General features: G+C 40.5%; 1 protein-coding gene across 6 annotated transcripts in view; it reads left to right on the top strand.

Annotated features, from left to right (window-relative positions):
* Positions 1 to 12,532, top strand: part of epha3 (eph receptor A3) — a 218,958-nt gene that overhangs the window by 187,086 nt on the left and 19,340 nt on the right. For all 6 annotated transcript variants that reach the window (XM_086219855.1, XM_086219856.1, XM_086219857.1 and 3 more), the window contains 4 exons: positions 197 to 261; positions 2,496 to 2,621; positions 7,962 to 8,147; positions 12,332 to 12,393. In XM_086219855.1, coding sequence (XP_086075981.1) covers positions 197 to 261; positions 2,496 to 2,621; positions 7,962 to 8,147; positions 12,332 to 12,393 — 439 coding nt within the window. The remainder of the gene's footprint in view (positions 1 to 196; positions 262 to 2,495; positions 2,622 to 7,961; positions 8,148 to 12,331; positions 12,394 to 12,532) is intronic.

The raw sequence follows: 12,532 nt of genomic DNA, 5'->3' as shown, positions 1-12,532 counted from the left end.
GCAGTCAGTACTTTTCAGAGAGAGTATAAATCAACGGCTCATTATAAGACTCACTGATCCTCTCTTGGCTTAAAGGAGCTGGGATTACAAACAGACAGACATACATACCCAGAGCTCTCGCTAGCCTCCAGCCTGGGATGGCTGAAGTCTTATTAGATGTGGCACAAATTTGACCTTTCTCTATTTGCTTTGGCAGGTTTTGTTGCCACGGCAAATCCAAACATCCTGATGAGAAAAGACTGCACTTTGGCAATGGTCACTGTAAGTACTGGACACTGGTTCTGTTTCAATATGTCCAATTCACTAAGTAGAAAATCAAGTCGTCGCATTACGGATGGCTTGATTAGGCCTTTCATTGGGTCGTGCGGGAAGAACCTGACTGAGACATCCGTCAGCAGATTTTAAAGGCCTTGCACAGTTACTGAACATCTGCAACTGTGTAGATGTTGGCTGATGTGCACCGATATGAAAACTCGTCTGACCAGTTTGTTAGGAATTCTAGCTGCATGGGCTGAAATTATTTCTCTTGGGACGACATTGAAATGTTGCAAACAAACAGAAGTAAGGGTTGGTGAAATGATTTATTAATTTGGATTATTTAATTATAGAAAAAAATAACTGAAAAATAACACAGTTTATGTAAATCTGAGCGATTTTCATAAATTTTAGATATTGTATTTTTAATCCTGTTGCCTCAAGACACGAGGCAATGCAGGATACATACAAATAGATGATCACTTCCTTTTACTTCCTTTTCCTCCTTTATTGTTTGTGCACTCACTGCAGTCACTCTTATTAATCACTAGCTTGAGAAGTTGATGTTGCACATCAACAGGTGTTAAACAAAATATGCTGACTATTTCTTATTTTTGTGTTAATACGAAAGCAGTGAAAACATACTGGCAAAATTGGACCTTGACCTCCTCCATAAGGGGAAGCGACAGTAAAAGTATATGCCTATGTATACATATCAGGTTTGTTTACTTCCAACTATTGGTTGCAGCGTCAGACCCATGAATCTGTCACGCTGTGATTTGTGTGCAGTTTTGGAGGATTCATGTTAGAGACGTGACAAGTGACAACTTTTAATCGTGAGTTCAGCTTCAACACAACTCATTTCAAAGTCAGTTCCTGACTGCTGATGAAAGAGACACTCATGACTGTATGAAACATTTTTTTGCACTGAATACAACAAGAGAAGAAAAAAAACAACCTAGAATAACAACGTATCTCTCGATAGGGATGAACACAAACGTAGAACAGATTGAAATACAGGAGATATATATTCTCCACCTGTTCTCCATGTCCAACACACTCTTATATGGTGTTGATTTTTCTCCTTTATTCATTTATGATGTGTTAGAAATATTCTTGCCCCAGAACTCCTCGAGGTATTGAACTGCAGCTGTCCATTGCTCTATGAATAGTGAGGATGGGTCGGATACGGACCATAAATGGCCCAACGGGGACTAATAAAATGCAACTTTATTACTTAAAGGATAGAGTAAAAAAAAATATTATGAGGTCCATATTAAACAACACTCATATGCGCCGATATGTGCTGGAAACAGCTGGACGCTGTGATAGCTGCTTCTCTCCATGTACGGAAGAAGATGTTCCTGTCATACCGGAACATCACTCCAGTATGAGAGATCAGGGGCGGAAGTCACGATGGCAGGGAATTCTTAAGTTAAACCGAGACAAACACGAGACACATCAAGTGGGTGTTTTCTGGTGTTGATGTACAATTCGTCCTCTCTCATCTCCCTGAGAAACATGGGGGAGCACAAAGATTTAATTTGGAAATTTTTACGCAAAATTCTGTTTCTGATGGTGTGGCATGACAATTACTATTGAATTTAGTTCTCTGTTGTGTTTGTGTCTGCGTCTGATTACGAAATGTAGCTGCATGTTTTGAAGACGCAACATGCTTTTGGCAGGTAGACGGGAGGTAGCCTACGCTGTTGCCTGACATGCACCTCCCTAGAAACGTAACTGTAGGTTGCGACAACACAGAGCACAACAGCTGCGAGTGGTCGGCTCAGTAGCATCTGCTTATGAATTTCCTGGTATTTCCCCTTCACAGATAAATAACTGATTTTGCTTGGAGACAAGCCACTTTGTTCATCCTGGTAGCATCTGTAAGCTGTTGTATCACAAGTTAATGTGTTTATTGGCTTTTGCTGAGGCCCATCCATGCAACCTGACCTGCTATGTGATGAAATTCTTCATCGGATCTCAATGAGACAATTGAGATTACATCATCTTGAAAGTTCTGGATTGTTTTCTACGCTTCAGTAAGCATTCATCATTGCAGTGCTGGGTTAAGGCTTGTTTTTTTTTAGTTTTTTTTTGGAAGAAGTGTAAATCCAAGGTGATAGAATATGTCCCTTCAGAGAAGAGTGTTAATAACACAACCAGGGCACATATCGATAAAGGGACAGAGCTTAAATCATCATTCGCTGATGCAACCTTCTCTCTCTTTCTTGCTGCAGTGCGTCTACCGGGTATCAAGACCTACGTAGACCCTCACACATACGAGGACCCAAGCCAGGCTGTGCATGAGTTTGCAAAGGAGCTAGATGCCTCCTGCATCGCTATCGATAAAGTGGTGGGAGCAGGTGAGAAGACAAACACTCATCCACTGTAAAAAAAAAAAAAAACAAAAAAAAAAAACTCAAGTCCGCTCTATGTATGAAAACTAGATTATTCTGTTCAGTATCTGCAACCTAGAAGTACCCCTCACTCTCTTTAGCCTAATTTATACTTCAAACTCAACACAGTGGTGTAGAGGAAGTGCTGCCAGCAGGCCTACAGTATAACTGCAGCATGACACAGCCACTCCAGTGCAATGGTGTTAGCACCCAGTTAAACCAGCCCTTACTTTCTAAAATTATAACCAAAATGACCAAAAGAAAACACATGCAAAGTGCACGTCACAAAAAGGGAGTACATGTAGAGCTCCTACTTTTTAATAGCAGCAGCAGCAGCAGCAGGTTGGTGTAAGTGTATGCCATATAATGCACAGCTGGGAATGAGAAAGCATTTAATGCCCCAGCTTAAGGTCCTTTCTTCCAAGCTTAACTCTATGATGGCGGAAGAAATCGATTAATGAGAGTGAGGTTGTTCGGGTTACTCTCAGTTGGTTCATTTTTCTCTTTCTTCTGTCCTTTCTTAATTTTCTCCCATCCATCCTTTCCTTTACATTTCCCTTTTGAGGATTTTGGCTGATGCCCTGGTCCCGAGTGAAGTCTAATGAGTGCAGCAGTAAATCAGCTTCAGTTTCATTTTTAGTTAAAAATTATTGATTCATGCGCATATTTTAAAAAGACATCTTATCAAAAGCGGATTGGTCAAAACTTTTAAAGGTCCCATGGAGTGAACAAATTAATCCTGTGCTGATATATGTCAAAAATCTGTGAATTCACACCCAGATCCTCATCCTTTCCTGTTAAGAACATTTGATGACTCACCCTGTAATGCTCTGTCAGATTTGTAAGCCCCACCACCACCACTACCACTACCACATGAAGTACTGTGGCCCCAAAAGGTGAAGATTACTATTCAAGTTAGTGGAGGGCTGATTTTCCGTAGTTCACTCCAACACAGTGTCCTAGATCCATTGTTCTGAGCAAACACTCTTCTGTTCTGTACTTGGTCTTGTACCATTTATACTTATATCTTTTTTTATACCATTTGGAAAGTCTTAAGAGGCTGGCAATTCTTGTATTTATCTACGTTCACTAGCAGTGAGCTAACCAGAAGTAGCTAGTTTGGCCGGTGTTAGCACCACTGGCTAATATGAGGGCCATTCAATATCCGGGACAATTCTGTGTTTCTACCGCAAGTATGTAACTACGCAGAACTAAATCCCTCTGACCTCCATTACACAGGGCCTTTGATGATGGGTCTCCTGATTAAAGAACTGCAAACCCAATTTGATTTAAATCAGTGTACTGTATCTTTGTCCATAGATATACAGTATTTGTGTAAAACAAGGGGGAATAGAAAACGAAGCTGCTTAGCTTTCTGCCTTCTTCTTTTCTCCCTTTCCTTTGAGGTATTTTCCCCTATTTTTTTTTCTCACTCTTTCAGCTTCTCCCCAACATGTTATTTCCAATCCTCGTCTCAAGCGCTCCCTAATAACTTGAGCAGGAGTGCAGATGGGAGGGTGGATGCATTGTGATTCATGCCGAGTGCAGACAGAATAGATGAAGACTAAAACACACAATGGTGCGCCACTTTTACCAGCCCTGCAAATCTGTCAGATCAGTCTGAGAAGCTAATACACGACTCCATATTGGAACGATACGCTGAACAATACATCTCTCACAGCACATAGTAGAGAGAAGCATATTAGAGCAGCCCAGGCTGCCTTTGATCTGAAGTCACTTCTGTCCACTTTTGACTCAAATTGTTATTTATAGAATCTCTTTTTTTTTATTTTACACCAACATTTATCTTTTCAAATCTGACAGACCAATTACAGAAAGAAAATAATGAACTAATATGTTGCAGTAATGAAAACAATAAAAACTGCTGTAAATGAGGGAAAATATTCCAGCTAAGTCACCAGAATAAAATGTTGGCACTTCTCTATGTTTCTCCAAACCGCAGATAAGTATAATCTCAGTGTTTCTCAACCATTATAATTTCTGACAAGAGCAAAGGTGGTAATGTGATCGTGTCTATTTATAGCAAGAAAGTGCGCTCTAGGAGGCAGGTTTGGCTGGTACATAAACCCAATAAACCCCAGAATTGACAGCGGGAGGCTGCTGTTTGAGTCCCATTGAGTCGCATTTTCAACTGTGAGTTACACGACTTTAACCCAAACTATCATGTTCACTGTCTTCTTTGTGCACCTACACATCATAAAACAAATGTATTTTTCCAAAGTGATTTTTTTTTTTTTTTGAACTGTACAAGCTATGGTGTCTGTGAATTTGACTTTAGGACTTTTTTGGTTAAGAAACAGACATTGTGCATATCCATAGCTTGCAGGAATGTAAAATTCCAACATTTTACTGTTTTGTTATTGTCTGTCACTATTTGAACCCCTTTATGCATTTAAAGGCTCCCTTGGGCATCTTGAAATTACCTTAATTACAATGTTGTGTTATTCATTATACTATCTGGGTTAAAATATTTTATTAGTGGACAAGATATGATGAACATGACCATTTTAAATGGATATGTTGCACATGCTTTAGCTGACGAACATCACAATTCAAAAAAGATATACCTTCCAACAGAGGTGTACTATAAAATCATTGTCAGAGTATAAACACTTAAGATACACATCTTGGATTTTACATGAACGAAGGCAAAAAAAAACGGCTATAATTTAAAAGGGAAGTTTGTTTACAGGTTTTCTGGATCACTACGTCACATGTGGAAAAAGGCTTTCGTGTTCAGTAAACTCCCTGATGTGATGTAATTTGATGTAGATAATAATAGCCACGTCAATAGAACTGCTGTAAGTGTATGATGGGTAATGTAGGCGCATGTTTTCGACAAAAAATAAGATTCACACTTTTTTCAGTTCACCTCACTCGTATCTTTTGAGATAAATCCTTACAAAGTTGGATTTTAGGAGCACCAAACTATCCTTAAGATGCCTACACTCCATTGCTCATTATTCATCTCTTTTAAAGTCACGGTGTTGCAGTCACAGTAGTTGTAAACAACTTCTGACACTTACCTTGTAGCCTAATCCGTCAGGACTGCGGCAGCTGTAAAACAGTGGATATTTACCATCACATGACCCCAGTGAAATTACATGCAATATCATCAAAATTTGATCTATTTGGTCTGATAAAGACTAGGAGTGTAGAAGAATCGTTCAATTTAGCAGAGGGCTAACGAAGTAGCCATCTCTACCAGCGCTAGTCTCCATATACTGTGAAACGCTGTCAGCCATCGTCTCAATGAGCATCATGAGAACTTGCTTGGCAGGAGCTTGAATATAATGGAGCATTCATTTGATGAGAATATGATGCACTACGGCTTTAATATAAGAGCCTCAGCTATGACGGCCAAACATTTCTGTCCATCAATTTAATACAATGTACTCGCCATCTGTGTGATTTTTATGAACACATATAAGTAACCTGAACAATATACAACATACGACTTTCTTCATCACTTCCTCAATCCCCATCTGTCTTCATTAAACATGTTAACAAGACTTTGATCCCCTCGCCAAATAGTGATTGTGTGTTAAAAGACAGAACACATGCGTACGTTGGTCAGACGTTATCATCAAAGTGGGATACCCAGTTCCACTCAAAACAGGAAAGGAAGGAGTGGACCTAATCAAGCCTTATTAGACCAAGATCTTCTTTCTCAGAGTGACCACATGAAGCGTTCCCTTGGCCTGTCTCCTCTGTCCACTGCTGAGAGCCAGGAGGATGGAGCAGAGCAGGAAAGAATAGGCATGATTCTAGTATTTAGACAGGTTGTAATTATTCTGGCTTAAGTTCTTCCAGACCCCATTGCTTCCAGTCCAGTGTTTGACCCACGCTCTCTGATCCAGAGCTGCAATGGGAAATTACGGGATAGAGCAAGATCTGTAAATGACTCAGCTCTGACATCACCTTGTATGAGCACACTCACTATGCATATAGAGAACGCGCGCGCGCGCGCACACACACACACACACACACACACACACACACACACACACACACACAAAGAAACATTTACACACAAATATCTTTTACAGCCTCGCCAAATCCCTGTCACCAGCTGTAACATGGCTGGCTGCCTTTGAAGTGGCCAGCCTGCCTTCAAACTTACGGTACCTTGGGAAACACACACTGGCACAGGATGAAGTAAACATCCCCTCACATGCAAGGAATTGAGGGATATTGAGTCACTCTTTGTTTACTTTACAGACAATAAAGTGGCGGCATGGGGAATAGCATTCGCACCACCAAAGTTGTCATTCACATGCATTAGAAAATTTCATTTTCACGTGGATTTAATGTTCAGTGTCTGAGTGATAACGGTTAAGTTTCTAAATGGTGGGTGACACAGCAGCTCGATCTTTGTTCTTTCAAACCGCTCGAACATGTCGTTTTTGTGGAAGCAAAGTACCTGCAGGGCTTTTAGACTACCTGTTAGAGATGTACAGTATGATGACACATTTGGCTGTTGATATTCTTTTGGTTTGATAATATTTAGAAAGTCTGAGGAGGTACACAATTACAATATTCATCCACATTAAAGTTAGCAGAAGGTTAAATGGAAATAGCCTGCTACACTGCTAGCCTACACTGTTGTTACTTTTGTGGCTGTAAAATAAAGAATAAACTGTTTTGAGCCTCACACAACCCTCACAAAGTGACCAATTTTACTGTCAGAACGCAGTCCATTTCGTCTGATAACATTTGGTTATCTAGGATAGCTCCTTTATTAAGTTATGGATCCGCGTTCAAGTTAGCAGAGTGCCAACATGATATAGCCTGCCCTGCTGCTAGCCTACTCAATTGTAACTGTCGAAGCTGTAAAAACAGACTGTTGTGACTGTTGTCACAAAACCCCCATGAAATAACTCACTTTATTATCAGAATTTCCTCCATTTGAAAATCTCAGAGATCTGCTTTATTCAGTTTTTCCTTCACATTTAAGTTAGCTGCTGGCTAACTGAATGTAGCCTGCCTTGCCCCTAGAGTTTAAGCAGTATAAAGCCTCTCGACAGCATGGGAATGTTGCCACACAAATCAACTCCATGTACTGTGATATAGTGACTTGACCTTAAGGAGCACTGTTTGACAAGGGATTGAATGTAAGTGAGGTTCATTTATGAGTAAAACTGCATCACTTTTTATGTCACGAGGAATTACAATACAATGTAAATGTGTCAGATTTAACCAAAAAGTACATTTTTCAATTTTTGGAAACCTCCTCACTTGTGAGACTGACAAGTACTGTTTCATCCGTCATGGCTTCATGTGTAGGTGAGTTTGGCGAGGTGTGCAGCGGCCGTCTGAAGCTGCCCAGTAAGAAGGAGATCTGTGTGGCCATCAAGACACTTAAAGGAGGATACACAGACAAACAGAGGCGGGACTTCCTTGCAGAGGCATCAATCATGGGACAATTTGACCACCCCAACATCATCAGACTGGAGGGTGTGGTAACACGCAGTAAGTGAACTCATGGCTCATCCTCAGAACGTCCTTGACTTTCCTCTTCTGGATATGTGAGTTGTTGTTTTGAAAATCACTATACTGCATTGGTCGTAATCCTTTATATTATTTAGTTTTGCAATTGCAAATACTTTTGTTCGTGAAACATTTCATTGAATAGGCTGGAAATGAAGACACTAAAAATGACGAGAATATTACAGCAAAGAGAGATTTGATTTGTATTCATGTTCCATGACAGATGGGGTCTCTCAGGAGTCTTTTTACAGATTGCGGATATGCAGTTGTCTTTGACAAATGGCTCTAAAGTGGCCAACACTTTAGTGAAAAGCACAGCAGTTTTATCGAGTTGCAGTGGTGTAAATCTCTGCAGATCAATGTGCTCTGATCAAAGACTGTGTCCTAAGCGGGCATAAATCCATAAATCTATATCTCTGACTTGCTCCCCTCTGGGTCTCTTTATAAGACTATCATTAGCACATAGAAGGCCTCTTTAAAAAGGAATGACTGCAGAAAGGAGGAAATAATGAGTCTGAACTTTGTCGCCGGGAAACAAGCCTGGGCTCTATCTTTCCCTGCGGCACCAGACTTCTTAAGAAGTTCTGCTGGTATGGTTACTCTAATACCAGAAGACCCTCCCCTCACTTAATTGTCCTCGATTTTTGGTTTCCCTTGTTTTGTCTCATTTGTTCTACTTTTCTTGTGTAATCTCCAATGCCTTAATTGCTCCCTGCCCTTTTTTAATTCAATCCACCTGCATTCTGCAACTTATTAAAAACACCCCCCTCTGTTTTTTGCATTTTTCCCATCCCTTTAACGAGCAATTTACCTCAGTCAAAGCCAGAAGAATTTGCTGCATCATGGATTATCTTCGGCTCTACCATACATTAGTCTCCAGTCAAGATGGAGGCTGGGTGGAGCAATGAGCTTTTACACACAGTTTGAGTGTCCAATAAAAAGATGAGATTTGGTCACAAGCAGTGGTTAACACTTTTAATTGGTTAAATATTTGTAAAAACCAACAGATGCTAAATGTGTTCCTATTTTTTTTTTATATCTTTCTATAGTTATATCTCAGATAACTGCCAATAAAAATATCTGCAGTGTGATAAAAAAAAAAGATAGGGTTCTCTATCATGTGTGACAGCCATTTTCAGACGTGCTGCTTATCATTTTCAGTCAACACTTGCGTGAAAAAAGACAAACGTAACTTATGTATATCCATATTTTTGGAAAGAAAGGCAAATTATTTCACTGTTGGATTTCCAGCAATAACTAATATGGAAACACCCAAATATGCTCTAAATATTAATGCTACAAATGTTGCACATTCAAATATCTGCAGAATCTATTTTTCGCTGCCTCGGAGAATGAAAGTAATGATGGCAGTCAGATTATATTTAAGATATTTATTTGATTTATGTATTTAATTCATTTATTTGTTTTTGTGGTAGGAATATTTTTTACTATTTTCCTCTAAAATGAAATTCCTTCTCATATAGTTAACATTTTGATTCACACTCATTAAAATGTCATTAAAATGCAGGAAATTACATGTCTGAAACTCACATTTTCCTGAAGAAAAAAAAAAAACCCACTTCTTATGCTTGTGGACCTCAATTAAAGTTTTGCCACAGCAACAGTCTTGAGCACTGCGCTGTGATGTCATTTACTGCTTCCACAGGAACAGAAGAAGGCTAAAATTCATCTGTGTGTGTGCGTGTGTGTGTGTGTGTGTGTGTGTGGTGACAGTAGATGACAGTTGGAGGAATACCCTGAACACATGTGCATGAGCAGAAGTAGCACAAGTGCAGAGAACAGTTTTAGAAGGTCCATTTGATATGCTCTCTCTCTTTCTCTCTCACACACACACACACACACACACACACACACACACACACACACACACACTGCTGTGGGGTGATTTATTAAGCTGCTCCTGTTAATTCTTAATAATCCTGAGACTTTCACACCCCATTTACCTTGCTGCTGCTTTTGGCTGTTGGACAGGCTGCATATTTTAGGGGCACTCAAACACACACACTCTCATGAACTACGCTCACGCTTGCACACACTCAAGCGTGCTTGTGTATTCATATTTGTGGTCACAGCACAAAAGGGTCTCGGGCTTTATCTCTTCTGCCAATGCTGGGAGCAGAAAGAATGATGGAAGGGGGGAAAGGCAGGAGTGTGTGTGTTCCAGTCAGCGAGCCGTCCACTGATGTTACCATCCATCACAGACTTTTAGAAGATTTTAGGAGTTGAGGGTTTATAAAATATATATTTTTTTTAAATATTATTTTTTCGTGTAACTGTTAAAAAAAGTGCAGTGAGTGTAAGCGCACGCTGATCGGAGAGGTAAGTGAAATCATTTTAGTTTGGAGTTTATACACAATATAATAGGATTGTTTGGGCAGCGCTGTGGTAAGGGGGGTTAGAATAAAACAAATTATCAACAATGGCAGAAAATGTCCAGTCTTTTCTCTAAAACCTCAGAGTTCTGCCACCAGAAACAAGGCTGAAAGTGTATTGCTGTCTTGTTAAATGGCAAAAAAAAAAAGCCCAACACCAGATAACTTCTTTTCTCTGTGACACCATGAAAGAATAAAAATGGAGGTCTGTGGGGACTCAGTGACGTCACGACATGAGAAAAGCAACTAAATCTTGGTGAGAACACACAAAATAGTTAGGATAATTAGTTATTCCACCAAAATAGTTTATAGTTACAAGTTGCGTGACACATAGTCGTATTACAAACAGGACCACATACGCAGGAGAGGTTTGAGTAGCAGGTGCCAGAACGTGGCTGTTGAAAGAGATGGAATCTGATGGCATTAACGTGTAGCCATGAATTCTGTGTGAGGGTTCAGGTTCCGGTGGGAGGGTCCCGGTGACATCAGACTGTTAACACGGCAGGCCGCTGTTCACTCTCTAAACACGGGGCAGGACTGCTGTCACAATTCTCTATCAAAAATAATATCACCCATCCATCGTCTTCCACTTATTCTTATTAAGGGTCGCGGGGGGGCTGGAGCCTATCCCAGTGGCTACGGGAGAGAGGCGGGGTTCACCCTGGACAGGTCAGAGAGAACCCACGCAGGAACAGGGAAAACATGGAGACTCCACACAGAAAGATCCCGTGCCCGAGCCGGGACTCGAACCCGGAACCTTCTTGCTGTGAGGCGACAGAGCTGACCACTGCGCCACCGTGCCGCCATAATATAACCCCAAAAGGATAAATTATTATTCGTGACTAAACTCGACCAAACCTTATATGGTAAAACATCATTTTCAACATTAATTTGTAACAGGGAAGCAATCTCTGTGTCCTATCAGTGTTTCGTAACATTTAAAACGTTATTTGGGTTGGAGGATGTATTATTTGAACAGTAATTCACATCAGACATGTTTTCTTTGAATGTGTGTTGGTTTGATTAAAGGAATCAACTATTACTGTAATGGAAAGTTTATTCGTCTGATGAGGGTAATATTTTTTTTTTGAATTCTATCATCCTCTCCACATGTCATTCCAGATGTGGGAAGGGTTCAACTACATGTAAGAGGGGAGGAGGGGATGGTAGAGATGATAGAGAAAAGGTAGGACAGGGGGAGGGGGCGCACATTCATCAGAATAACATGGAGATGGAGCACATGTCTGGTAGTAAGTCAAGAGTGAAGCAGTGAGAGAACAAAGCCATCTGGGACACAAACAAGCCTGACACCAGGGCTGTTCATTTAACAATGGCTGATTTAAAGGTTTCTTAAAGAGCTTTCCCCCCCTTTCACCCCTGTAATAAACCTGCTGTTGGCTGTAGTCTGATCAGGTACAGATGATAGCAGGCAGCAGGGATTTACCACCAGGTCCTCCACTGAAATAAAGATGTCACACTTTGACAACTGACCTGCCGGGACCCTAAAACTTTGACTAGGATCATTTCATTATTGTGTGTGTGCGAGCATGTGTGTGTTGAACCTGGTCGCCGTCACGTCTGCCTGAAATCAAGTTACAGCCCTCCCTGTGCCCACGACTTTCACAATTTTAGAGAACAAATCTGACATTAATCTGATTTGTTTTTTGTTTTGTTGCTGGTTCGACCACAGCAGCAACCATATTTCTATTTTAGAACGATGGGACTAATGTGATGTGATGTGACCGCGGATTGAAATCTCACCTTCTGTTGTAGGTAAACCTGTCATGATTGTCACAGAGTACATGGAGAATGGATCACTCGACAGCTTCTTGAGGGTAAGTGATAAAGTGGACACACACACACACACACACACACACACACACGTAAGCTGTTTTCTGCAGCCCACTTGTAGCCGTACTACAGGAGATTTAGTACATTTAGACAATGACATCCATCAAGCTTGTATTTATCAGT

The sequence above is a fragment of the Aulostomus chinensis genome, chromosome 12 (genome assembly GCF_037954235.1).
Source record: "Aulostomus chinensis isolate RoL2024-O1b breed Wild chromosome 12, RoL_Achi_v1.0, whole genome shotgun sequence".
NCBI classification, from domain to species: domain Eukaryota; kingdom Metazoa; phylum Chordata; class Actinopteri; order Syngnathiformes; family Aulostomidae; genus Aulostomus; species Aulostomus chinensis.
Note: the sequence above shows the minus strand (reverse complement) of the source record. Positions and strands in the feature narration are given on the sequence as shown.